At 54.3% G+C, this 26,781-nt stretch overlaps 2 protein-coding genes and 1 long non-coding RNA gene across 9 annotated transcripts in view; 1 reads left to right on the top strand and 2 right to left on the bottom strand.

The window, feature by feature from the left end:
- Positions 1 to 21,916, bottom strand: part of TNRC18 (trinucleotide repeat containing 18) — a 112,433-nt gene extending 90,517 nt beyond the window's left edge. For 3 of the 7 annotated variants that reach the window (XM_035291986.3, XM_035291989.3, XM_035291988.3), the window contains exons 1-2: positions 19,910 to 20,303; positions 17,503 to 17,940 (exon numbers count right to left, since the gene is read on the bottom strand). In XM_035291986.3, coding sequence (XP_035147877.3) covers positions 17,503 to 17,689 — 187 coding nt within the window. In that variant the 5' untranslated portion in view covers positions 17,690 to 17,940; positions 19,910 to 20,303. Of the gene's footprint in view, positions 1 to 17,502; positions 17,941 to 19,909; positions 20,304 to 21,778 lie in introns of those variants that run through there. The other 4 variants (XM_054248864.2, XM_078358107.1, XM_054248872.2 and 1 more) reach the window with 3 other exon arrangements.
- LOC144580589 (uncharacterized) lies at positions 18,613 to 19,596 on the top strand. The gene is made up of 2 exons (XR_013530503.1): positions 18,613 to 18,742; positions 19,265 to 19,596. It is a non-coding gene; the product is annotated as an uncharacterized LOC144580589 (long non-coding RNA).
- A 1,908-nt stretch (positions 21,917 to 23,824) lies between the features above and the next one.
- On the bottom strand, positions 23,825 to 25,063 carry LINC02983 (long intergenic non-protein coding RNA 2983). The gene is given in 6 exon segments (XM_054248907.2): positions 23,825 to 24,057; positions 24,060 to 24,080; positions 24,083 to 24,147; positions 24,149 to 24,210; positions 24,213 to 24,323; positions 24,325 to 25,063. Coding segments are annotated over 6 exon segments (852 nt in total). The 5' UTR covers positions 24,823 to 25,063; the 3' UTR covers positions 23,825 to 23,962.
- Between the last annotated feature and the right edge of the window lie 1,718 nt (positions 25,064 to 26,781).

The raw sequence follows: 26,781 nt of genomic DNA, 5'->3' as shown, positions 1-26,781 counted from the left end.
AAGACCCTGCACACTCCCGCCTGCCTATACCCTAACTCCCTCGTTCCCTGCTGTTACAGCTTGGGCGACCCAGATGAATCAGGCCTTCCCTAACTGCCCTGTTTAACAATGCAACTCACCTGCCACCCACCATGCCCTTTCCTGGAATGTTTTTCTCCACTGCTTATCACTGGCTATTACAGGTGTTAGTTCCTTATTGCCTCCACCCACTGGAGAGTGCAAGCTTTCCTCTAAAAGGGCGTCTGCTGCCTGTCCCACGGAAAGCACCCAGACAGTAAATGACTGGGCCACTGCTCTGTACCAATAAAACTTTATTTGCAAAAACAGGACGTGGGCCACTGTTGGCCAGACTACTCACCCCAGCATTACCAGGTGGGCTACAAGTTATTTTCTATTCCTAGCCCTATGCTGCACATAGGACGTGCTCAAGTAATATTTATGGTACGGGCTGGGCACAGTGGCTTATGTCTGTAATTGCAACACTCTAGAAGGCCAAAGTGGGAGGATGAGTTAAGGCCAGTAGTTTAAGACCAGCCTGGGCAACAAGCAAGACACCATGTCAAAAAAAACTTTTTTAGGCTGGGCACAGTGGCGCAGGCTTCTAATCCATCCCAGCACTTTGGGAGGCCAAGTCGGGCATATCACTTGAGGTCAGAAGTTTGAGACCAGCCTGGGAAACATGGTGAAACAACATCTCCACAGAAATTAAAAGCAGCCATGCATGGTGGTGTTCACCTGTAATCCCAGCTATTCAGGAGGCTGAGGTGGAAGGATGGCTTGAACGGGGGAAGCAGAGGTTGCAGTGAGCCCAGACTGCACTGCCGCACTCTAGCCTGTGTGACAGCAAAACCCTGTCTCAACAACTTAAAAGAAGTTACAAAATAGTATTTCTGGTGTGGGATGGGGTGGGATCCTGATGGGCTGCTGGAGGGAGCCCAGGCCTTCTCTGGGACCTGCTTCTCTGCCCAGTGCCCCTCCACTCCGGTCAACTGGGAAAGATATTGGTGTCCCATTTACAGATAAGGACATTGAGGCTCTGACTCCCAAACCTACCCTTCTCCACTCAGCCATACCACCCACACACAGCAGAGGCGTTCATCAGACGCCAGCTGCATATTTTGAATCCCAGACACCCCTTGGTCACCAAACACAGAACAAACATATCTTATCTTCACATTTTAAAACATCTTGACCTCTCACAAAAACTGCATCCCGGACTCTGGTGTGGTGGCTCACACCTGTGAATCCCAGGACTTTGGGAGACTAATGCAGGAGGATTATGAGGCCACGAGTTCAAGACTAGCCTGGGCAACATAGCATGACCATCTCTACAAAAAAATTTTTTTAATTAGCCAGGCATAGTGGTGCACACCTGTGGTCCCAGCTACGGGGAAGGCTGAGGCGGGAGGATCATTTGAGCCCAGGAATTAGAGGCATTGAGTTATGACTGCACCACTGCACTCTAGCCTGGGCAACAGAGGGAGACCCCATCTATTAAAAAACAAACAACAAAAAACTACATCCCTTAAGATGTCACCAGACTATCAGAACATCTCATAGGCTCAATCAAACCAAAATTGTCACCCAAAAAGACATTATTCTGGCCCCCAGCACTGACAGGTGACATAGGTGTTTCCAAGACAGCAGCTAAAAATATTCCAAGGACCCTCCGGACAGAATGACCTTCAAACACTCACTGATTCCAAGATCCAGAAGTTTTGTAATATCTAAGCCAAAGAATGGGTTAACACCCTGGCTGTATAAAGATTCTCAGAATTCCGTGAGAATCCCAGGCAGGGCCGAAGTTCGGTGGCTTACACCTGTAATCTAGCACTTTGGGAGGCAGAGGCGGGCAGATCATGAGGTGAGGTCAAGAGTTCGAGACCAGCCTGGCCAACATGGTGAAGCCCCATCTCTACTGAGAACACAAAAATGAGCTGGGTGTGGTGGCAGGGGCCTGTAATCCCAGTTACTCGGAGGCTGAGGCAGGAGAATTGCTTGAACCTGGGAGGCAGAAGTTGCAGTGAGCCGAGATCGTGCCACTGCACTCCAGCCTGGGCAACAAAGCAAGATTCCATCTTGAGAATTAAAAAAAAAAAAAAGAATCCCAGGCAACTTGAAAAGGAAGACCTGTAAATGGCTGAACGCCATCTCATTACAAAGAAGTATTAAAACACAGTGATGTCATTTCCATTCCATCAAATCAGCAAATTTTAGTTGTGAAGGGCGCTGAGCGGTTAGCTACCCAGGAAGGATGAGAACTGAGCCCATTCATCTCCAGCTTTTGGGAAACAAATCCGCAGGGCTTACCAAGGACTGCAGGTTCCCAGGCCCACTTCTGGGGATCCCTCCCAAGTTAACAAGCAGACCTACTTATTGAGATGCTCGCTGGAGCCAAAATGATCTGCAGATTTAATGCAATCCCCATCAAAACCCCAGCAACATGTACGTGTATGTGCATGTGTGAGTGTAAAATGAAAAGGTATCTCTAAAAAGTATCGAGAAATTAGGCTGGGCGCAGTGGCTTACACCCATAATCCCAGCACTTCACGGGTGGATCACCTGAGGCTCATAATCCCAGCAATTTTCAAGTGGATTACTTGAGGCCCATAATCCCAGCACATTTCAGATGGATCACCTGAGGCCAGAAGTTCAAGACCAGCCTAGCCAAAATGACAAAACCCTGTCTCTACTAAAAATACCAAAGTTAGCCGAGGCAAGGCATGATGGCTCATGTATGTAATACCAGCATTTTGGGAGCCCGAGGCAGGCCAGTCACTTGAGGCCAGGAGTTCAAGACCAGCCTAGCCAACATGGTAAAACCCTGTCTCTACTAAAAACACAAAAATTAGCCAATCTGGTGTGTGCACCTATACTCCCAACTCTTGGGGAGGCTGAGGCAGCAGAATCCCTTGAACCTGGGAGGCTGAGGTTGCAGTGACCTGATACCATGCCACTGCACTCCAGCCTGGGCAACAGAGAAAGACTGTCCCAAAAAAAAAAAAAAGTTAGCTAGGCATGGTAGCTTGTGCCTGTAGTCCCAGTTACCAGCTACTAAGGAGACCGAGGCAGGAAAAATCACTTGAACCTGAGAGACAGAGGTTGCAATGAGCTAAGATCACACCACTGCATTCTAGCCTGGCTGACAGAGCAAGACTGTCTCAAAAAACATAAAAATGAAATTAGCCAGGCATAGTGGCTCGAACCTGTAGTCCCAGCTACTCAGGAGGCTGAGGAAGGAGAATCACTTGAACCCAGGAGGCAGAAGTTGCAGTGAGCCAAGATTGCGCCACTGCACTCCAGCCTAGGTGACAGAGTGAGACTCCGTCTCAAAAAAATAATAAAAAATGAAAAGTATACAGAAATTAGCCCAGGCACAGTGGCTCATGCCAGAAATCCCAACACATTGAGAAGCCAAGGCAGGAGGATCACTTGAGCTCGGGACTTTGAGACCAGTCTGGGCAACGTTGTGAGACCCCGTCTCTATTTTTAAAAATAAAAATAAAGTACGCATACCATGAAATCCAGAACTCAAACACATATTTGCACGCACATACATGGTCACAGCAGCACTATTCACAACAGTCAAAGGATGGAGAGAACCCAAGTGTCCATCCATGAATCGATAAACAAAATGGGGTCATCCACCCAATTGAGTATTATTCAGCCCTGAAAAGGAAAAACATTCTGATACATCCAACAACATGCATGTACCTTAAGGACATGAAGCTGAGTGAAATAAGCCCGAAATAAATGACAAATACTAGGGCCAGGTATGGTGGCTCAGGCCTGTAATCCTAACACTTTGGGAGGCCAAGGTGGGCAAATCACTTGAAGTCAGGAGTTGGAGACCAGCCTGACCAACATGGTAAAATCTCATTTCTACAAAAAATACAAAAATTAGCCAGGCATAGTGGTGGGCACCTATATAATCCCAGCTACTTGGGAGGCTGAGGTGGGAGGATCACTTGAACCCAAGAGGAAGAGGTTGCAGTTAGCTGAGATCGCACCACTGCACTCCAGCCTAGGTAACAGCCAGACTCTCTCAAAACAAAACAAACAAAATTTCAAAAGACAAATACTGCGTGTGATTCCACTTCTGAGAAACCTACAGTGGTCACATCCATAGAGACAGAAAGCAGAAGCCAGGCTCAGAGGCTCACGCCTCTAATCCCAGAACTTTGGGGGGCCAGGTGGGCGGATCACCTGAGGTCAGGAGTTCAAGACCAGCCTGGCCAGCAGGGTGAAACCCCATCTCTATTAAAAACACAAAATTTAGCCGGATGTGGTGGTGGGCGCCCATAATCCCAGGTACTCAGGAGGCTGAGGTAGGAGAATCGCCTGAACCCGGGAGGCGGAAGTTGCAGTGAGTCAAGATTGTGCCACTGCACTCCAGCCTGGGTGACAGAGCAAAACTCCGTCTCAAAAAAAAAAGAAAGAAAGAAAAGAAAACTAAGCCAAGAAACGAAAAAAGAAAGAAATTCCTATCAACACTCCCACCTCCCTGCCAGCCCCCGTTGAGTTCTGACAGGGAGCTCGGCCTCCAACTCCTTACCTCCTGCTGTGGGACCTGGGGCAGGTATCTCACACTCCCTGAGCCTAAAATGGCAAGATTTTGTGCCCAGGCCTCGGAGGGACATCTGCTTGGCGGCACCCTCCTCCCCAGTTCCAGGTGACAGAGCTCGAGGCTGGGGTGGTGGGACAGAGGGCTCACCCTGCACATGACTGATACTGCAGCTGGGCCATGGGACCCATAGCCACCGTCGCCATCCTGGAGCTCCCATTGCTGCAGAAAAGCAGCAGCTGAGTGTCGGAGGCTGCAGTCTCCTCCAAGCTATCCTAGATCAGAACCAGGACCAAGACTGCAGTAGCCATCAGCCCAGATCAACCAGCTTCCGCCCTGCCCCACCAGGAGGGCCTGGGGGCTGGCCCGAGGGAGGAGGGAAGCCCACCCCAGCCTCCTCACCCCACCTGCCCGTACACTGGAGTGTACCCTCCAGCAGGAAGCCATTTCTGACCTCCCCACCAGGTGAGCAGATTCCCAAAAACATCTGTCAGCTGGGCTCCCAGTTACTCCCCACCTGAGACCACAGGACCAGCCAGCAATTCCAGCTGAATTCCAGTCTCTCCTCCATCCTCGAAAATGGGCAGGGACTTTATCTTGCTTCAATTCAGCACACAAAATAAGTGCTCTAATTTAAATAAAGGGAATCCCAAAGGCGGCCACGGAGAGGTCAAGGCCTCAGGCCAGCCAAAGACATGCAAATACGTCCACCTCAGCCTTGCCCCGAGGGCTCCAGACTTTGTCAGTTCTCAAGCAATCACAAAGGACTTCCCCAGTAATTGGTTCCCCTCCTACGGAGACTCCACCTCCTCGGGTGGAAAAAGACGTAGGGGTAGAAGGCTCGGGCAAAAGCTAAAAGACTTCAGATGCTTCGAAGCAGAGACAGAGGAAGGTCTCCCAGGCAAACTAGCAAAAGGCGTATGAGTGCACGCAAGGCAGTACAGTGTGTGATCTTTACAAATCCTTTCCCACAAAAACGACAGTCATACGGTCTAAAAAGGAACCAAAGCAAAACAGGAAGAGAAGTGGCAAGGAAACATGCCCATAGCCGGGTGCATGGCTCACGCCTGTAATCCCAGCACATGGGAGGCCATGGCAGGAGGATCACCTGAGGCCAGGAATTCGAGACCAGCCTGGCCAACATGATGAAACCCCCATCTCTACTAAAAATACAAAAAGTACCCGGGTGTGGCGGCATGTGCCTGTAGTCTGGCTACTCAGGAGGTTGAGGCAGAGACTGCAGTGAGCCAAGATCATGCCACCGCACTCCAGCCTGAGTAGCAGAGTGAGACTCCGTCTCAAAAAAAAAACCATTTGGAAGCAAGAAAGCACAAAGACAAGAAGCGTGTGGCTTTCCACGGTGGAGAGCAGGGAAAAGGCACACTTAAGCTTGAAGGAGACAATCAAGAAACTAGCTATTCCAAAGACTGAACCCAGGGACCCTGGGTACCTTCAAAGCCAGGGTTCACAGAGGAGCTGAGGACAAGAGAGATGGTTTCACCACAGAAGCACTGATCCCTCTGTTAACTAGGAAAAGATGGAACCATTGAGGGTATGCGTTGTTAGGGATAGGGTGTGGACCAAAAGAAAAACAGGTATCGTCAACCTTAGCATGCACACTCAGCTCTTGGGCCAGGAACAGCCTGGCTTCAACGTCAACAGCCAAGAAACCAGTGAATTCTTGCCTGTGACATTTACAAGGTCAACAAGGAAAGATCTTTTTACATAGGACATTCAAGAAGTTCCTCAATGGCCAACAAGCCCCACCCTTACACCTGAATCCCATCTGCTTTTTCTTAAAGAGGCACCTGAGAATAATCATACACAGATGCCCGAGGGAAGATTACAAGGTGAAAGAGAAAAAAAACTAGGAGGAAACAAAAACAATGCATTAAAAAAAAGAAAACACCAGGGAATATAATTAATATCCTAGTAATGAGAATTCATGTATCCATGAAACAGGAACAGAATACTATTAAAGAAAAGCACTAGGTTATAAGAGCTCTTGGGATATAAAAATATAGTACCTCAAATTTAAAAATTAAATTCTACAAAAACTAGCCAGGTGGGCCGGACACGGTGGCTCACGCCTGTAATCCCAGCACTTGGGGAGGCCGAGGCGGGCAGATCACGAGGTCAAGAGATGGAGACCATCCTGGCCAACATGGTGAAACCCCATCTTTACAAAAAAAAAAATACAAAAATTAGCTAGGCATGGTGGTGCACGCCTGTAGTCCCAGGTGGTGCATTCGGGAGGCTGAGGCAGGAGAATTGCTTGAACCTGGGAGGTGGAGGTTGCAGTGAGCCAAGATTGCACCACTGCACTCCAGGCTGGCTCCTGGCGACAGAACAAGACACTGTCTCAAAAAAGAAAAGAAAAAAACTAGCCAGGTGTGGTGGTGCACACCTGTAGTCCCAGGAGGCACAGGAGGATCATTTGAGCCCCAACTGTTTGAGTTCGAGGTTGCAGTGAGCAGTGAGTGCACCACTGCAGTCCAGCCTGGGTAACAAAGGGAGACCCTTTCTCAAAAAAAAAAAAAAAAAAAATTAGGCTGGGCACGGTGGCTCAAGCCTATAATCCCAGCACTTCGGGAGGCCGAGGCGGGTGGATCACAAGGTCAAGAGATCGAGACCATCCTGGTCAACATGGTGAAACACCGTCTCTACTAAAAATACAAAAATTAGCTGGGCATGGTGGTGCGCGCCTGTAGTCCCAGCTACTCAGGAGGCTGAGGCAGGAGAATTGCTTGAACCCAGGAGGCAGAGGTTGCGGTGAGCCGAGATCGCGCCACTGCACTCCAGCCTGGGTAACAAGAGCGAAACTCCGTCCCAAAAATAAATAAATAAATTGAAAGATTAGAAAATACCATTAAGAAAATCTCTTGCCAGGCACAGTGGCTCACACCTGTAATCCCAGGTTTTTGGGAGGCTAAAGCAGGCAGATCACTTGAGGCCAGGAGTTTGAGACCAGCCTGGGAAAACCCCATCCCTACTAAAAATACAAAAATTAGCCAGGCATGGTGGCACACGCTTGTAATCCCAGCTACTCAGGAGGCTGAAGCATGAGAATCACTTGAACCCAAAGGCAGAGGTTTCAATGAATCAAGACCATGCCACTGACCTCCACCCTGGGCAACAGAGCAAGACTCTGTCTCAAAAAAAGAAAACGAAAATTCGCTGATCAGCCCAGGAAACCCAGGGGATCTAACGAATAGAAACACTAGAGAGAACAGCAAAAACACTGGGAAGGAAATTAAACAATAAAACTACTACAAAAAAATTCAGACTGAAGGATTTGGGTTTCCAGACTGCTGTGGTCTATGCAGCACCCAGCACAGTAAATGCAAAAAGACCCCACAAGAAAGCACATCAACATGAAATGTGAGAACAGTGAGGAAGAGTAACAACTGTGGCCAGGAGCAGTGGCTCACGTCTGTAATCCCAGCACTCTGGGAGGCTGAGGCAGGCGGATCATCTGAGGCCAGAAGTTCGAGACCAGCCTGGCCAACATGGTGAAACCCCATCTCTACTAAAAATACAAACGTTAGTCAGGCGTGGTGGCACAAGCCTATAGTTCCAGCTACTTGGGAGGCTGAGGCAGGAGAATCATTCGAACCCAGGAGGCAGAGGTTACAGTGAGCCAAGATCCCACTACTGCACTCCAGCCTGGGCAACAGAGTGAGCCTCCATTGCCCAAAAAAAAAAGAACAACAATAACCATGAGGCTTACTTTATGGCAGGTAATGCTCCAGGTAATTATGTACATAAACCAGCTTAGTCCCCATAGGACTGTAAAGCGTAGGTACTATTATCCATTTTACAAAAGAGCACTGTGGTAAAGATGGTCAGGCCACATGCCCCAGGCCAGGTAACTAGTCAGTGGTGAAGCCTATTTATGAACTTCAGGGTCCCTGTTCTGAACTAGTACGTAGTTCTGAAAGATGTTAACCACTTAGAAAAGGAAGGGGAGGCCGGGCACGGGGGCTCTCACTTGTCATCCAGCACTTTGGGAGGCCGAGACAGGCGGATCACCTGAGGTCTGGAGTTCAACACCAGCCTGGCCAACATGGTGAAACCTCATTCTACTAAAAATGCAAAGATTACTAAAATTAGCCGGGCATGATGGTGGGCACCTGTAAATCCAGCTACTCAGGAGGCTGAGGCAGGAGAATCCCTTGAACCTGGGAAGTGGAGGTTGCAGTGAGCTGAGATCTTGCCATTGCAATCCAGTCTGGACGACAGAGTGAGACTCTCTCAAAAAAAAAAAAAAAGAAAAAAGAAAAGAAAGCTAGGCATGGTGGCTCACACCTGTAATCCCAGCACTTTGGGAGACTGAGGTAGATGGATCACCTGAGGTCAGGAGCTCGAGACCAGCCTGGCCAACATGGTAAAACCCCGTCTCTACTAAAAAAAAAGTACAGTTAGCTGGGTGTGGTGGCACACACCTGTAATCCCAGCTACTTGCTACTTGGGAGACTGAGGAAGGAAAATTGCTTGAACCCAGGAGGGAGAAATTGCAGTGAGCCGAGATCACGCCACTGCACTCCAGTTTGGGCTACAGAGTGATACTCCATCTCAAAAAAAAAGGAAGGGGGTAAAAAAAAGGTTCACACACAAAGATCAGAAATCAAAATGGCATCATTTTGAAATGCCATTCAAAAGTAACAGTGGAATGTGGAAGGTGATGTGGCAATTCTTTCAAAATCCTAGAGGGAAGGCTGGGCATTGTAGCTCACACCTGTAGTCCCAGCTACTCAGCAGGCTAAGGCAGGAGAATCACCTGAACGAGGGAGGCAGAGGTTGCAGTGAGCAAAGATCACGCCATTGCACTCCAGCCTGGGCGACAGAGCAAGACTCTGTCTAAAAAAAAAAAAAACTTAGAGGGAAAGTATTTCCCAAATGGCACTCAAGTGTGAAGGCAGAACAAAAGCATTTTTCAGGTATACTAGGCCTCAGAAACATACCCTTTCGAAGAAAGCTACGGCAGGATGCGCTTTCAGAAAGGAGGGAGTAAAACAGGAAACTGGAAGGCAAAGGAATCAAGACATACAGGAGAGAGGCAAAGGGAGTCTGAAGAGCAATGGCTTTACAGCACACGCAAGAACTGGGCCAACCAGACTCCAGAAGGAAGACGGAAAATTCCAGAAAGGAAATCTCCAAGAAAACAAAGCAGCTCATCCAATAGATATGACAAATGAAAAAAATGTATCGAGAGACCAGAAGGCTGGCTGGGCATGGTAACTCACACCTATAATCCCAGGACTTAGAGAAGCCCAGGCAAGAGGATTACTTGAGCCCAGGAGTTCAAGACCAGCTTGGGCAACATAGTGAGAGACCCTCATCTCTACAAAAAATGTAAGTTAGCCAGGTGTGCTGGCATGCGCCTATAGTCCTAGCCAGTCAGGAGCCACTGAAGTGGGAGGCTCATTTGAGTCCAGGAGGTTGAGGCTGCAGTGAGCCATACGAATGCCATTGCACTACAGCCTGGGCAACAGAAAGAGACTGTCTCTTAACCAAAAAAAAAAAAAAAAAAAAAAAAAAAGAGAGAAACTAGAAACCAGATATTCTAAGAAATTCCAAATTTTTTTTAAAAAAGACAGTAACTCCAAAAAATAAATAAATTTGCGACCAGGTATGGTGGCTCACGCCTGTAATCCCAGCACTTTGGGGGGTTGAGGTAGGTGGATCACCTGAGGTCAGCAGTTCAAGACCACCCTGATCAATATGGTGAAACCCCACCTCTACTAAAAATACAAAACTTAGCCAGGTGCCACCAGATACTTGGGAGGCTGAGGCAGGAGAATCACTCAAACCCCGGGAGGTGGAGGATGCAGTGAGTCGAGATAGCAGCCACTGCACTCCAGCCTGGATGACAGAGCAAGACACTTCTCAAAATAAAAAAAAGTTAACAAAATAACAAAAACAAACCTCACAACCACCAAATGAATTCGTTTGCTCTAACGAACCCATTTTATAGATGAGAAAGCTGAGGTTTAGAAAGTCCTCATATGCCCTGTAACTAGAGGAGCAACATCCACACCTCAGCTTGGAGACCGTCCTGCCTCTAGATGGAGCCATTTTCTATCTAGGGATGACAAGGGGCCTCCACTGACCCCCAAAGGGCTCAGAAACATGTCCAATGGTTGGTGTGGATGTGGGAAGCCAGGGATCCCCCCAGGCTGAGGGTCCCATACTTTCCTTATCTCCTGAAGAAACCTTACATGCAATGGTGAGTGCATTGGTGGCCTGGGAGAGGTGACAAGGAGCTTAAGTAGCTCCCATCTAGTGGCCTTGACTTCCTCCCAAGTCACCTGCAGGCTCTCTGCAGACGGGTAGCAGATGTGTTTAAGGACCCTGGCACTGACTAGCCACTGACCAGGGCTCCCAGCAGGCCCTGGCCTGGCTCAAGACCTGTCCTGAGAACAGCTCCAGCCAGTTCCCTAAAAAGCTGGGCTGGGCGAGGGTCTGGCTGGAAAGCAAGGCTAGGTATAGGACAGGGTGGGAGGAGTTGGGTCAGTCCACAGACTGGTTCATACTGGGGAGCCAAGAGCAGCCCCACCGGCCATATCCAAAACAAGAATGCCCAGTCCCCAGCCTCTCCTCAAATCTACCCCTCCCTACCCCTCCGCAAGCAGCTCTCCTGCTTCTCTCCTCGTCTACCAAACTGTCTCTACCAATCCAGCCTCATTTTTCTTGTTGTTTTGAGACAGGGTCTCACTCTGCTGCCCAGGCTGGAGTGCAGTGGTACAATCGTAACTCACGGCAGCCTCGATCTCTGGGGCTCAAGCAATTCTCCTGTCTCAGACTCCCAAGCAGCTGGGACTTACAGGCATTTGCCACCATGCCTAATTTTTTAGGTATTTTGTAAAGACAAGGTCTTACTATGTTGCCCAAGCTGCTCTCCCTAATATCCTGGCCTCAAGCAGTCCACCCACCTAGACCCCCCCAAAGTGTGGGAATTACAGGCATGAGCCACCATGCCCAACCTCTCATTTCCAATTCAGAGAAAAGTTTGAAATAGTACAATGAATTGCCCTATGACCTTCACCAGATCCAACAACTGTGAACTGCTCTCTCACGCATTTTTTTTTTTTTTTTTTTTTTTTTTGAGATGGAGTCTCATTCTGTCTCCCAGGCTGGAGTGTAATGGCATGATCTCAGCTCACTGCAACCTCCACCTCCTGGGTTCAAGCAATTCTCCTGCCTCTGCCTCCCAAGTAGCTGGGATGACAGGCACCCACTGCCACACTCAGCTAATTTTTGTATTTTTAGTAGAGACAGGGTTTCGCCATGTTGGCCTGGCTAGTCTCAAATTCCTGACCTTAGGTGATCCACCCACCTTGGCCTCTACAGGCTTGAGCCCCTCACCCGGCCTCATTGTCTTTTCTGATGTAATACTTGATGTATCATCGTCTCCCATGTACCTATATCTATCTATCTGTAAATTACAGACATTTTTTTCCTAAAATCTATCTCTCTATATATAAATTACAGATATTTTTTCCATTCCGAGGACAAGTTGTAGACTGTATGTCCTTTCGTCCCTCAACATTCAGTATTCTTATTTTGTAAGAACAAGGACATTCTCTTACAGAACCACACAGTTATCCACTTCATAAAACCTAACAGTGATCTGACATTATCAGCTCATCTACAGTCCACATCCCAGTTTTGTCGATTGCCCGGATGATGTTCTTTGGAGCAGTTTCTTCCCCGATCCCAAGGTCCAACTGAGAGCCATACGTTGCCTTTAGCGGTAGCATTTTTTCAGTCTCTTTTAATCAGCAACAGTTCTCAGCCTTCCTCTGCCTTGCATACCATTGACATTTTTTTAAGAGTCCAGACCAGTTCTGTCTAATGTCCCTCAATTTCAATTACTCCTTCCACTTAAAACCCTCCACAGCCTCCTCATTCCTCAGTTTAAAATTCCAAGCCCTCATGACAGGCCTTCAGAGACCTGAAGGATCCCGCCTCCCCCACATCCCCTCCCACGAGCTCCAGCCATTCTGCCAGCTCAGACACACCAGGCGCTCTGGTTTCTGTGTTCTGTCCACCTTCACCACACTTTTCTGCCCTTTGCATGCAGGAGAAAAGTCACCCCTCCAAATCAGTCAGGTGGGGGTGGGCTGTGCTGATACAGCCCCTCACCTCTTAGAGCAGACCAGACCTTTAACATTTTGTTTTCTGGTCTAGTTTTTTTTGTTTTTGTTTTTGTGAGACAGAATCTCCTTTGTCACCCAGGCTGGAGTGCGGTGGTATGATCTTGGCTCACTGTAACCTCTGCCTCCTGGGTTCAAGTAATTCACCTGCCTCAGCCTCCCCGAGTAGCTGGGACTACAAGCACCCACAACCATGCCCAACGAATTTTTTTTTTATTTTTAGTAGAGACAGGGATTCACCACTATTGGCCAGGCTGGTGTTGAACTCCTAACCTCAGGTGATCCGCCCACCTAGGTTACTTTTTAAAATCATTTGCTGGCTGGGCGTGGTGGCTCACACCTGTAATCTAGAATTTGGGGAGGCCGAAGTGGGCAGATCACCTGAGGTCAGGAGTTCAAGACCAGCCTGAACATGGCAAAACCCCGTCTCTACTAAAAATACAAAAATTAGCTGGGCATAGTGGTGGGCGCCTGTAATCTCAGCTATTCAGGGAGGCTGAGGCAGGAGAATCGCTTGAACCCAGGAGGCAGAGGTTACAATGAGCCAAAATCATTCCACTGCACTCCAGCCTGAGCAACAGAGCAAGACTCCATCTCAAAAAGTAAAAATTAAAAAATCATTTGCTTAGCCAAGCACAGTGGCACTGGACTGTAGTCCCAGCTACTCGGGAAGCGGAGGCAGGAAGGGCTCTCTTGAGCCCAGGAGTTCGAAACCAGCTGAACATAGCAAGACCCTGTCTCTATAGAAAATTTTAAAATTAGGTCAGAGATGGTGGCTTACACCTGTAATCCCAGCACTTTGGAAGGCCGAGGCAGGTGGATCACTTGAGGCAAGGAGTTCGAGGCCAGCCTGGCCAACATGGTAAAACCCCATCACTACTAAAAATATAAAAATTAGCTGGGTGTGGCAGCGTACACTTGTAATCCCAGCTACTTGGGAAGCTGAGGCGGAGGAATTGTTTGAACCCAGGAGGCAGAGGCTGCAATGAGCTGAGACTGCGACACTGTGTCCCAGCTATCAGGAGGCTAAGGCAGGAGGATCTCTTGAGCCCAGGCGTTCAAGACAAACCTGGGCAACATAGCAAGACTCCATCTCTACTAAAAATACAAAAAGTTGGCAGGGCATGGTGGCACATACCTATAGTCCTAGCTACTTGGGAGGCTGAGGTGGGAGGATGGACTGAGCCTGGGAGGCAGAGGTTGCAGTGAGCCGAGATCATACCACTGCACTTCATCTTGGGTGACAGAGTGAGAACCTATCTCAAAAAATATATATAAATAATTTCCTTCTCAGATTTGTGTGTTCACTGTCCCTGACTCCCCAGAAGAACGTGAGCTCCAATGAGAGCAGAGATTTCTGTTTGCTGGGTTCACCGCATTCCTGGGACAAGAGCAGTGCCTGGCACGCAGGAAGCTCTTGGAAATTATTTGCTGAGTAAATGAGCAAGTGAGGAAAGAAGGAAAGTGCTGGGGTTAGGAGCTGAAGAACCAGGGGAGACAGCCCTTCTACCCATCAGAGGCCCTTCCAGATTCCAGAACTCTCCCAGGACCTCCCTTGTCACCTCTGACCAGAGAAGGAAGTCCCTTGTTAAACCGTCCTTATCTCTCTATCACTCTGCCAGCGGTCCTCACTGATAAATCTTTCTAAATCAATCCCAGTATGCTGACAAACTGGATTCCAGAGATGGAGCTGATCAGACCCTGGAGAAGGCCTACGGCACCCTGTTGACCGCTGGCCAGGCCAGAGTGCAGGGCCTCCCCACCCAGATCCCTGGGTCCTACCCTCTATTCATGTACCCTCCCAGGGCCAGCCTAGGGTGTGGGGGCAAGGAGAATCCAAGTACAAAATCCTACTAATAGCTCTTTAATTGCAGCCTGTGAGGACAACTGAGTCCAGGCCTCCCAACCCCAGAGCATAGAGCCAAGCCCCAGGTGCTTGTCAGTTACATGTCCATTTCCCGGATCAGGCTGTGACTATTTTGTCCACAATGTAGCAAGACTCAAATTATTAGGAAACTTAAAAACCACCCTTTCCTGATTCCCTAACCCCATTCATTCTTGAGTTCACCTCCTCTTCTGCAGAGGAAGAAGCCAAATCCAAAAAGGTAGAGGCCAAATCCCTCCGTCTTGACCAGTAAGGTAGAAACGAGCTATTCCAGGAGATCCTCCTCAGCAGATGGCTGTCGATACTAGCTTGGATGGGATTCCTCCCGAGGATCTTTCTCCGAGGGCCCCTCCAGCTCTGAGCTCTCTCCAGGGAACCTCCCTCGGCCGAGGAGGAGCTTTACAAGTCCTGGCAGCGCTCATTCACCTCTAAAGAGCCCAATAGTAGTGTGCCTCTCCCTAGCTGTGTGACCCCAAGCAAGTGGCTCAACCTCTCAGGACTTCCCGGTACAAAAATAAATAAAGATGGGACTGATAACGCTAGCAAGACCTAAGGTGGCGACAGCCAAGGAAGAGAGGGAGGTGCGCAAGAAGTGAAAATTTAACACCTGCACCTCACAAAGAAAACCTTCGAGGGGGAGGGTGTGCTGGGCTGAGGAATGTGTAATCCAGCCCAGCCCCAAGCAGAGTGAATGAGAGCAACTCCCACCTCTTGGCTAATGGGATTAGCACAGGCTTGGCTCTGGGCGTTGGCCTGGGGTCCGAGGTCTCCCGAGCGGCCACTTGAAGTGCGGGAGGAGAGCAGCCAAAAGCAGCACCACCCCGAGCTTTCCCTCCCGGGTGAGCGCGGGGCTCAGGGGGCGGCAGCAGCCCTCCTGCTGTCCTCCCCAACCTCGGCTTGCAGAAGTCAAAACAGCTCTGAGCGAGCACAGGAGGTGCAGAAAGGCCGGGCTCCAAGGCTACCTCCCGCTAGGCTTCCGAGGCTGGGGGCTTGGCCTTCCCCCCACCTCAGACTCCCCATCCAGCAAATGGGCAATAGGCCGTCTGACTGCTGCGTCAGATTAGGCGCGGCCCTGGCACGGTGCAGGCTTGCATGAGTAGTGGCTGTTTTCACCGGTTCGCATTAGGGCACTTTGCCTTGCCAGGCCGGAGCCAGATCCCAGGCAGGAAGTGCACGACGCCCCTTCCTAGCCTCGCAAAAGCACAGGCCCAGCCAGACAGGGAGACCCAGGCTCCGATTCCCAGGCTTGGGGGGCCCGCCACCACCCTGGGCTGGACCAAATGACCCCGACACACGTGCGCGCACACACACATCGCGGTGGACTTGTGAGGAGCGCAAAAGGGGACAGCTCGGACAGCCTCTGTAACCCAGAGCCGCCTCCAACTTCTTCCTCGGGGGTCCCCCGCGCCCCTTCCTCTCCACAACGCGCCACTCGGGAACAAACCCTTGCCCTGGTCGCAGAGCCTGGGCGGAATGAGCCCCCAGCTCCGGAGGAACACAAGCAGGTTCCGGGGCCAAGGCCTCGTTCTGTCGCCCCAGCCCGCGGCCGGCGGGGATCTCCAAGCTCCAGGCCCCGGGGCGTGCCCCTCCCCCGCGTGGTGCCTCACAAAGGCCCTTTGTCCCTTGGAGCCCCCAGGACTCCAGTTCCTGAAAAGTTCCAGGAGAAAAATCAAAGAGAGACAAAATCCGCGAGCTCCGCCAAGCGGGCGGGGCAAGGCCGAGGCAGCAGCTCCGGGCCAGGGGTGTCTCCTGCAAGACCCTCAAGGAGAAGGGGCGGGGGGGGGGGGGGGGTGGAAGGCCGGGCTCCTCTGAATTCGCAAAATCCGAAATTGCAATTGGGAGAAGAGAAGATGGATTTTTCTTAAGTTGAAACTTGGGGCGCCAAGCACAAAAGCTAGAGGCAGCCTGAGGAGGAGGGACCGGGTGTCCTGGGGCGGCTGCTGGGCAGGTCTGAAGGTCCCCGAGTCTCCTACCCGCCCCGCCCGGCTGCAGCGGCCGTGGACAGACCAGAGCAAGAGTCTCCCGCCCGGGAAACGTCCCCACCGCGCCCAGGCAGCCCCTCTCGGGAAATGGCGGACGCCACAGGGCCTTCTCCCCCACCTCCTAGCACGACTTCATGTGAGACCCAGGGTTTCCCCTCCACCACCCGGGCCTGGCCCGACCCACTCTCTCCCTTCCCCTGGGTTCGGGACCACAGTGGCCCCGTTTCGGCGTCCACGCCGCGCCTCTGCACCCTCTTTCCCGCCGGAGAACAAGGGGTCCCCGAGGGTGGAGGTAGCCGCCCTCCTACCGGGGTACAGGTTCCCAAGGCTGCCGTTCTCTCAGCGAAGAAAGGGGCATCCCGCCCGCCCCGAAACAAGGATCCCAGGGTTAGGGTCACCGTCCTCCCGCATCCCCCGCCACCCGGGAGCTGCCAGGGACCCGGTTCGGCACGGGTGGTAGAGCTGAGAACAGAACCGAGGGCCCAAGAGCGCCAACAGGAGCATTTGCCAAAAAAAGGTTCGATCTCTGAGAGCGGCTGTCTCACAGGGTGTGGGGACCGGTTTGTTCTTTTCTCGTCCAAATTTTTAAAACTCCAACCCAGGCTCGTGCCACTGGCACCCCCGGGAATTGGAATCACCCCTAGTGGCTCCAGTTACGGCACCCGCTTTCGGCTCACGAAGGCCAGGCGCTCCAGGGAAAACGCAGCCGAGCCGCGCACCCCTCTCCGCCGCCGGATTGGCCTTGGCTCCAGAGCCAGGAGTTACCCCGCTCTGGGCGTTGAGTCCGCCCGGGACCCCGGGGCCAGCCGAAAGAGAAGCGCTGAGCCCCGGCCGCAAGTGCTCAGAAGGACCCCGCCGAATGGATCTCCCCGGGAAGACAGGAAGGGGGCGGGCACCGCGCGGGACACTTACCCGGGTGCGGATGGAGGTTCAGGCCGGCCATGTACTTCCCGGGCGGCAGCGGGCCGGGCAAGCCCGAGGCAGGCAATCGTCCGGCAGTGGCCGCGCCCACGCGGTGGCTGTCCATGGCCAGGCCGGAGAGCAGAGGCGGCGGGGGACCGTGCACGGACCGCTGGGGCCCGAAGTCTCGGCCATCCATCCTCCGCGGGAGTGCCGCGGCCAGACCCCCACTCAGCCCGCAGGCCTTGCTCAGTGGGACCTAAAAGTTCGGCCTTGGCGTAGTCCCAGAGTCCTCGGGTGGCGGGGGCTCCGCAGCGTGCATGGCGGCGGCCAGCGGGGCTTGCGCTCGGTAGCGGGCCAGCGGGCCGGCGGCCCGGGGCGCACAGGCGGCTGGCGGTAGGGCCCCTCCGGATGGCCACGCAGAGCTGTGCAAGGCGGCACACACGGCGTCTTGGCGGGGAGTAGATGGGCCGCGGAAGAAACAGAAGCGGAGAAAGAAAAGAAAAAAATAATAAAGTAACAAGTTTCAGAAAGTCGCCTAGACCTTTTGGATCGGGGACTGCAGACCGAATGGCTAGAAATGAAATCGGGAGTAGCCCCTTTTCAGTGAAAAGTAAAAATCCATGCTCCTTCCCCGGGCGGCTTCAGGCTCCCAGGACCTGGATCGGAAAAGTGACCCGCGGCGGTGGCGTGCTGCGTCCCAGCCCGGACTCTGGTCAGCGGCTGCTGGGTCCTCCCGAAACCGGGAAGGGCTCCTCGGCTGCGCCCGGACAGCGTAAATACAAACCTCTTAAGTGTATTCTATTTCTGGGCCTCAAAGGCTCCGGGGTTTAAAACCCCGAAGCCTTTCCACGAGTGATCCGAAGTGTCTCCCTAAACACTCTGGCACTATCTAATCCACAAAGTTTAATATTTAACCTTTTGGAGACCTCGCCTCCCTTTTCCGAGTTTGGTTTTTCCTGAGCTCGCCTTGAACCGCCGACGAAATGGTGTTTTTCTGGGGGTGGGAGGAGGGAGGGTCCAAAGCGGGCTTATTATTTTTAAAAAGGCAAGTGGTCCTCCCTTCCCCCCCCCCCCCCCCGACACTGAGTCCCAGAGCCCGAGTCCGAGGACCAGAGACGTGGCATTTTCGCCTGAGGACTGGAAAGAATCCTACAAAACAAGCTTTGGTTTCATTTTCCAACGCCCTGGCCTGAGATCCTGCAGGCCGAGGACATGGCCTGGCGTGGGGGATTTGGGGGATGTCAAGAGGGTAAGGAAAGGGATCAAGGGTCTCATTCCTACTCTAGCTTCCCCCTTACACCCCCCCCAAAATAACCTACAAAGAAAACCTTTGCCGCGCGGGCCGGCCAAGGGGCGCCTCCCCCACCGTTGGGTAAATCCCCCTGTAGTTCCAGTTTAAAGCTGTTTGTTTAAAAGATTTGTCGTTTGCCGATTCTCCTGGGGATGGGAGGGGGTCTCGGAGCCCACCCTTCCTTCCCTCTATCTCTGTCTGCCTGCAGCAGCTCACATTCCTGATTCCGGGAGGCCCGGGCGCTCTTAGAGCGGCCAATCGAGCCAAAGCCATCGGCTCCAGGTCCGTTCGGCGCCCTGCATTCCGCGCCACGCACTCCACACCCAAGCCCCCCGAGCAGCAGACCCCCTCGGCTGCAAAACCCTGGCCAAACCCGCCGGCCTTCCTCTCCAGCCTCCCTCCCCAACTTTGCTAAGGGTGCCTATTTTAACCCGGTTTTGCTTACACCCTCTCCCTCCCTCCCTCGCTCTCTCCCATCAGGTTCTGGTTACCAGATCCGCGTTTACTTTGGAAAATCTAAGATCGCCACATCCGAGGATACATGTCTTAAGGAGGCGATGAGCTTTCCGTGATTTTTTTTTTAATAAGAAATTCTTTGGGTAGCTTTCTTTAAAAGCCAGCGCCTCGCGGCATGCCCAGGCGCCCCAGTTTGGGGAAGTCGGGTTGAAGCCCCCTGGAACACCCTCGCTCTGGCAAAGCTGCCTCGGCCATCTGCGGGATCCGCTGCGTTCTCCCTACTTTTCTCCCCCTCTTAAATGCAGTTAAAATGGCTGAATTCCGGCTTTTAATTAAAAACAGCCTATAATCGAAAACGTCTCGGCGTCCCGGGCTCCCCCGCCGCCTACTGGGAACCGAGAGAGGAACCGCCGCCCCTCGGCGGGGCCCGGCGATACGGAGTGGGGCTAGGGGCTCGTGTGGGCGCCCCGGGCGCAGTAGCCCGCCCCCACCCCTCCCGGGGCGCCCCCTCCCAGCCGACCCTGGTCCCCGATTTTGTAATCGGGAGCTGGACAGTAGCGGAGATCTCCCCCGCGCACCCCGAGGGGCAGGCGTGGTTGGGGGGCGAGCTGGAGAAGTTTGGAGACCATCGCGCCCGGCCGGGGGCCGGCAGGCTGACCGGCGGCGTACCTGGCGCGGCTGGGTTCCCGGCTTCGGGCTCCGGCGACAGCGACTCCGGTGGCGGCCCCGGCTACCGGCGGGGCTAGGCGCCCGTGCTGCCCGCCATCCCGCGGCCGCCGCTCCCCTCCGCCACCCGCAGCCGCCTCACACTTTTTGCCCGCCTTTCCTTTTTTTGGTAGAAAACCGCTCCCCGGGCCGAGCGCTCGGCGCGCCTACTCCTCCGCCCTCCCGCGGCCGGGCTCCCGCAGCCCCCGGAAAAGCCAGCTTTCCTCCCGCCGAGCTCCCCGCTTTTTAATAAAATCCAGGTAGCGCCGGTTTAAAGAATCCCAAATCTCCATATACAGCCCGGGATTGGAAAAGGTACATTACACAACCCCCCTTTCAAGTTCCTCTCGCTGGATCTAAAAAAAAAAAAAAAAAAAAAAAAAAAAAAAAAAGGCAGCGGAGCGGGGGGGTTGGAGGGAGTTGGGGGAGGGGAGCACTCTCCGGCAAAAAGAAACACGCATTGTTCCCGGGCGTCCGCCCCCCCCCCAGCCCGGCCCCTGGCCGCGGCGCATTGGCCGCGTGCGCCGCCAATCACGCTCATGTAAACACCTTGGCCCACAGCCATTCCTATAAAACCAATTACGGACCTAGGGGCTCCAGCAGTTTTCAGGCTCCCCTCGGCGGGGCTGAATGATCAAAACTGGTGGTGAGAATTTTTCCGGGCCGTTTCTAGGCAGCCCTCCCCATCCACCAGCGCTGACCCCCCCTTTCTCCTTCTCCTCCCTTTTCCTCCTCCCCCTCCCCCAGCGTCTGGACTGAGTGATCAAAATAGAGGAAGATGGTTGTCGCCGCAATCCAGGGCTTTGCAAGGCGCGGTTTAATGGGCTGCCTGTCAGCTTCCTGCTCGCAGGAGAAGGTGACAAGCCAAGCGAGCCGGGGAGGGCCTAGGGGCCCGGCGGACTGCACCCCGGCCCTGGGCCCCGGGCCCCCGGCCCCCGCCTCCCCTGGGGTGCGCTTCTAGTACGCGCGGCGGAGACGCTATAACAGACAAGGGTTGTTTTTTCCCTTGTTTTTTTCCTTCCTTTTAATACAAAGCAGCGATTCATTCCCTCTCCCCCAGCAGGGCGGTCGGGTGGGATGGGCAGGCGAGAAGGCCGTTTTCCTAGCACTGGCCTGCGGGTCCCTCCCTGAAACGCAGTGTCAAATGGTTACTGATTAATATTTTGGAGAGGCCGCGGCGGCGGGTAGCGGGTGAGTCTCTAATCTTCTAAAAGGGGTTCCTATAGAAACGCGGACCGGGGTGCGCCCCCCGCTCGGTCCAGGCCGGGGCTGCCGCGCTTCGCACCGCGCGCCCCTCCCCAAAGCCCCTCTTTACGTGGGTGCCCCCCTCTCCCCCCACCAACAAAAAATCAGAGCAGAAAAAAGGATTAGATCGGCTGAGCGCGAACTGAATCCCTCTCGATTCTGACATTTCAGCCTATTACCATTTCTCCACGGAGCCTTCTGAAACCTATTAAAGTGTAATATTAAAAACCTCTTGGCTGGGGGCCTCTCTCGCCTTCCATCCGCCGCGCCCCCTCCAGGGAGGGCGAGACCGGGAAGAAAAAAATCTGTTGAGCTCAGAGGAAGCAGCCGCCAAGCCCAAAAAGTGCTTGCCTGGCCACGGCGGCCGTAGGGGGAGGGGAACCCCAATCCCCCAGACTTTGTACTTTTATTTTGCGCTTTCAGCAAAATCCTTTCTGGGTTATGTTGCCGTGAGCTGCCCGCGGCCGACCTACCTGACCCGGGGCGCAGGGAGTGCGGACCACGCCAGCAAGAAAGTCTTGGGGGGCCCCCCGCACCCTCTCTCCGCAGCCCTGTGCAGGCCCCGGAACCCAGCTAGGCATTACCTACCCTGGAAAGGAAGCTTGGAGGGGCAGAAGTCCTTCCGCTCCTACCTCGGAGAGCGACTGCGGTGATAAGATTTTAATTAAAACAAGAGAAGCCCGCTCTTTCGCCCCGCGCTGCGGACTCAGCGTTTTCGAATTGCCCGTTCTGCTTTTTTTCAAATCAATTTTTAAGGCAACTTTTCTGGGGGGGGCGGGAATGAGCGAGTTAGTGCCCATTCGTTCTATTTTCTTTTCTCCACTTTTAGAAAAAAAAAAAGTGGGGGAGGCTTCGAGAACGAACTGGGGGTGTCTAATTTAATTCCAGGATAAATTTGAGGAAAAAAGTTCAGCCTCTTGAGGGCAGTTTCAAGTTGCCCTTCCTGGAGCTTCCTGCGTTGGTTTCTAGGCTGCCCTCTTTTGGAAGCTGGAGCTTCGCTGGGGGAGGAGGGAGGAGTGAGAAGGAAAGAAAGGAACGAAAATAGCCGGAGCTGAGGGGAACGAGCCACGGTGTCTGCGTTTGGAGCTGGGCGTGCAGGTCTCAGTGGCGGCCTCGGCATTCGGGGCGGCGGGAGGCGCCCGGTGCATCCCCGGGACGGCCAGGAGCAAAGACGGAGAGGAGAGGGGGGTTAGAGAAAGGAGGTATTGTGTCTGTGTGCCTTAGGGGAGGAGGGGACTGCAGGAATCGAATAAACGCAGTCGAGCTGTGCGGGGCTGCTGGAAGCCCAGGCGGGGGAAGGGGGCCATGTGTGGGGGGTGCCGAGCGCCCTTGAGTCTTATGCAGAGGTCTTGTGTGTTCCTAGTAAGCTCTCCCACGCCCAAGGCCCCATCGCTTTCTCCCCACCTTCTTTACCCACCAAGATCCCCAGCCCAGACCCTAATTCCCCACCCCATTACCCCGCTCTGGATTTGGCGGATGTTTTAATATTGCTAAAGGAAAAAAATATATATCTTGAGAGAGTTGGGTTAGGGAAAACAAAAGGCTTGCGGGGTAGAAAAAAACAAAGGCCTATTTTTATAAATGTTTAATGTTTTCACCCCTTGGATGCTCCAAGACGCCGTAATTGTGACGGCGGGGTATGTGTACCATAAATCATTTAGTTGCTAATAAAAATTCTGCCTGTTTGCCCTGGATTTGCCAATGGCGTTTGCATTTTTCAAGTGTGCGCCTCGGCGGCGTGACAGACCCAGCCGGTATTTCATTAGGGCCATGGTTCAGGGCCAAGGAGGCCCCCTCCCCCCATACCCACCGCCCCTCTCCACAATTGGGCGGCCCTGCAGCCACCGGAGCCCAGCCGGGGTGCGGGGCCTGGAGACGCGGTGGTGACGGTGGCTCCCAGTTCCTGGCCGCCGGGCGGGACGCCCGGGACGCATCCTGCCCCTGCTGATTCTCCAGGGCTGCCGCGTGCACGGGGCCGCGGACGGGCCACGCAGAGAGGCCGCCTGCCCGAGCCAATCTGTATGCGCCCTGATCTTCGCCCGCTCCCCAGCCCCGCGTCCTGGTGTCCCCGCAGCCGCTGAGTAAACAGCGACTGGGAGCCATCTTGGGGCGGAGGACCGATCCCAAGCGAAGTAGTGGGTACAGTCCAGCCTCCCCCATTCATGGAAAGGAGCCTCTGGGACATCCCTAACCAGGCTGCGGGGTCCAGGAAAACGCCCTCCCCAGTATGGCGGGCAACATTGAAATGTAAAAACCAGGCCTAGGCGCCATGGCCATAGGGCACAGGCCAAAGGCAACCAGGGCCAGCCGCCATCTTCCGTGCCCCACCCCCATTCCATCCCCTCCCCCACCCCACCCCTCATACTTTTGTTTATCCAGCGGAATAGGTGGCCAAAAGCTGTGTGTGTGTGTGTGTGTGTGTGTGTGTGTGTGTGTGTGTTACACTGAGTGGGTGGAAAATCGGCTGGGGGTGGGGGGTTCTTCCTTGTAACCCCAAACCGCAGTTGCAGGAGAATCTGCCCAGTCTAGCCGAGGCCCGGCCCAGCGCGCTTCTCCGCAGCCAGCCTGGGTAACTGGAGTGGAGGCCTTTCCTGTGTTCCGAGGCCGCCCGCTCCCTGGACGCGTCCCACCTGACAAAATTCTCCCTCTTTGTTTTAAAACCAAAGGACAGGCCAACCTTGAGCCCGGCCGTCTCCCCTGTTGCGCTTTAGTTGGCGCAGGCTCGGTCTCCTGCACCAGGCTAGTGCGAGTCCCGCGATTACACAGCGTCTCTCAATTCAGCGTTGAACCCGGTTCTTCCCGAATCCTGGTGTTGCTTGCCGCTGAGACCCGTTCTCCCCTTATCCCCCCCAGAGAGGGGAAAAATCTAGTATCCTTTCCTTGGCGCGGCACCCGAGTCACTCCGCCGGTTGCCCCAACCCCTTTTCCAGGTGGTGACCGAAGCCCCCAGTCTGCTAGCAACTCGGTGAAGGGGACCCCGAGGGATCGCTGGCTTCTGCAGCCCTCTCAGAGGCCGTGTGTGGCCGGGTATCTTAAGCGCTGGTTTCCGCAGGTCCCGTGTCTGGCGGGCGCGGCTAAAATCTGGAGAGGCTATGCCCAGGAAAGCCACGTTCGCTGTCCCCTCGCTGCGTGCGACAGGCCCAGCTGCAGTACAGCACCAAGTCGAGGTCAGGCCAACCCCGCCGGGAGCTGCCCGGACCTGCCTGGAAGACCAGGGATGCGGCGCCAGCGCCCCACACCTCACCGAGACGAGGGCGCAAGGCGGGCAGAATTGGGACTGATGCGCCAGGCCCAGCCCGGATGGATTCCAGCTTCTCTCGGCCCCGCCTCCGGCCCTGGCCTCTTCCTCCAGCCGGGGTCGGGTCCTCCACTCCAGTGTTTGGCTGGGAGAGGACCGAGACGCGCTCGGTGCGCAGGGGGCCCGACTGCGGCCATAAATCTCGGGGCGGGCCCTCCTTCCCGCCGATCAACGCGCGGGTGCTCTGGGCCGGCCTGGCGTCCTGGGCCACGCCACACGCCCTGCTCACCCCATCACAACCTGGGGACCCCGGAGACTGCGCAGGGAACCACGCCAGGAGCTGCTCCGTTTGCCAAAGAGAGGGAACGGTCTCGTCCCTCCGTGCCAACACCATCCATCCCTGAGGGCGCTGGACCCTGAGGTGGCCCGAGCTTCACAGGATCACCGCCTTGGGGTAGGGGCGACAGGGCCCGGCATTTCCTCCTAGGAAGGCTCGGTGGGACTGGGATGGGCGCACGGCTCTCTGCTCGAGCTCAACTCCGGTGCCATCTGCACCACAGAGGGGCAACGCCAGGGTCAGGGTTAGAGCGGCTTCTCAGAATTCAGCTTGCCACCTCTCCACGGACCCTGCCTTCAACCCGCGCCTCCTCGGAGCCCTCTATGGGCGCATGATGAGCCTTTTTTTTTTTTTTTTTTTTCCCTGCACAGGAGGACCAAGGGGGCGGTGACTGTGGGCACCATGCGTGGAGGCAGGGGCTCATCTGGTACCCACCCTCTGTGCTGGCGGATGCACCAGGACATTCTCAACCGGGGTCCCAGCTTAGAGCCCTTGTTGGCTGCACGCTTTGGCGCAACCAAGGGGAAAGCGGGAATTGGTCTCGCCCTTGTTGCTGCCTGGTGGAGGCGGCGGTTTTGACACCGCAACAGTCACGGGGAGCAGATCCAAAGAGTGCATTTGCAATAATAATGCTTAGTTTATCTCTGCCAGAGGGGCGGGAACAGGCCTTCGCGCTGGTGGCTTGCACAAGCCAAGCAAGCCATGTGCGCGTTCAGAGCCAACCACTTGCAGCGGGGTTCTGCTCCGGACTTCAGGTGCGCGGAAGCTGGAGTATCCAGCCCTTCCTGGGTGCCTCCCGAAAACCTCACCATGCCAGTGACACGACTGCGAACGGCGGGTGGTAGATGCCGGGGGCTTGAGTTTGGAGGGTTTGGAAACCTCGCTTCAAGGACGCCCTCGCTCAAGGAGCCTCGCCTCCTTCCTAGAATTTCTAGAAGCACTTTTAGAGGCACGGAGGGCTTCCGGCCGGGCCCAGAGGAATCTGAGCTCTTGCCCGGGCAGGCGGGAGTGCAACCTGGGAGTGGAGGCTGCTGGGCCACATTCCGGCAGAGCTTCCCCGGCTAGGCCCCAGCCCCGCCGCGGCGCCCCAGGAAGCGCCTCCGAAAACAAAGCGCTGTGGTTTCAGCCCCAAGGTTAAAGTCCACCGCGAGCGTGTTTTCCCCCCCTCCGGAATCTAAGAGCGATAGCGTTTCTCCAAATAAACCGCCTATAAATCAGCTCTCGGGGGCGCCCGCTGTAGAGCTCTGGTGACCTTGGGGGATGGTTTTTCTGCCAGATCCATCCGAGGACAGGCTTAGGGGAGGAGGGGGTAGTGTGGGCCCTACCGTCTCCAGAGAGATGCGGAAGAGGGAATGGCCAAGGGCATTGGTGGGTGATTACCGCCGTAGTGGTGTGTACCCAGAGGGTATGGGAGAGGCTGGAATGGGTAAAAGGGGCGACTGTGGTCATCTGGAGGCCTGTAGTACACGGTCAGGGGGCGTTTATGATTACGAGGGCTGCTTGCTGTCGGCTCAACAATTGCATAGAGCGCCTGCGGTGTCCGCACAGTTCTAGGCATGGGGAAAGAGCCACTGGGGACAGACACGGCCGCTTTGGGGCCCCGGGTCTTTGTCTGCATGAGACTGGATGTGTTTGTGCTGGTGTGACTAATGGGATTTATGGATGTCAGTGCCAGGGTGACTGATGGAGGGCTTGGCAGCACGTGTTTCGGGAGAGGCGCTACACCTAGGTGGGGAGTAGGTGCCCCGGGAGGGGACTGTCCCTTCTCTTAGAGGTTTCTTCCCCCACGCCCTCCCTGCCAGCTCCCTGCTTTGTTTAGGCCTCTGAACCCCTCCTGGACAGGTCTGTGCACGCAGTTCTGCAGCAGATTCCACGGCCAGCCTGGCCCTCGGAGGCGCCTCTGCACGACCCACCTCCCCCAGCCCCACCTCCCTAACACAGGACTCAGGTCCCAAATCCAGGCTGTCCCACCCCCCCACCCCACCCCCACCCCCGCTCCCAGGCACAGTCTTTCCA

This window comes from Callithrix jacchus, chromosome 2, assembly GCF_049354715.1.
Source record: "Callithrix jacchus isolate 240 chromosome 2, calJac240_pri, whole genome shotgun sequence".
Lineage (NCBI taxonomy): Eukaryota > Metazoa > Chordata > Mammalia > Primates > Cebidae > Callithrix > Callithrix jacchus.
Note: the sequence above shows the minus strand (reverse complement) of the source record. Positions and strands in the feature narration are given on the sequence as shown.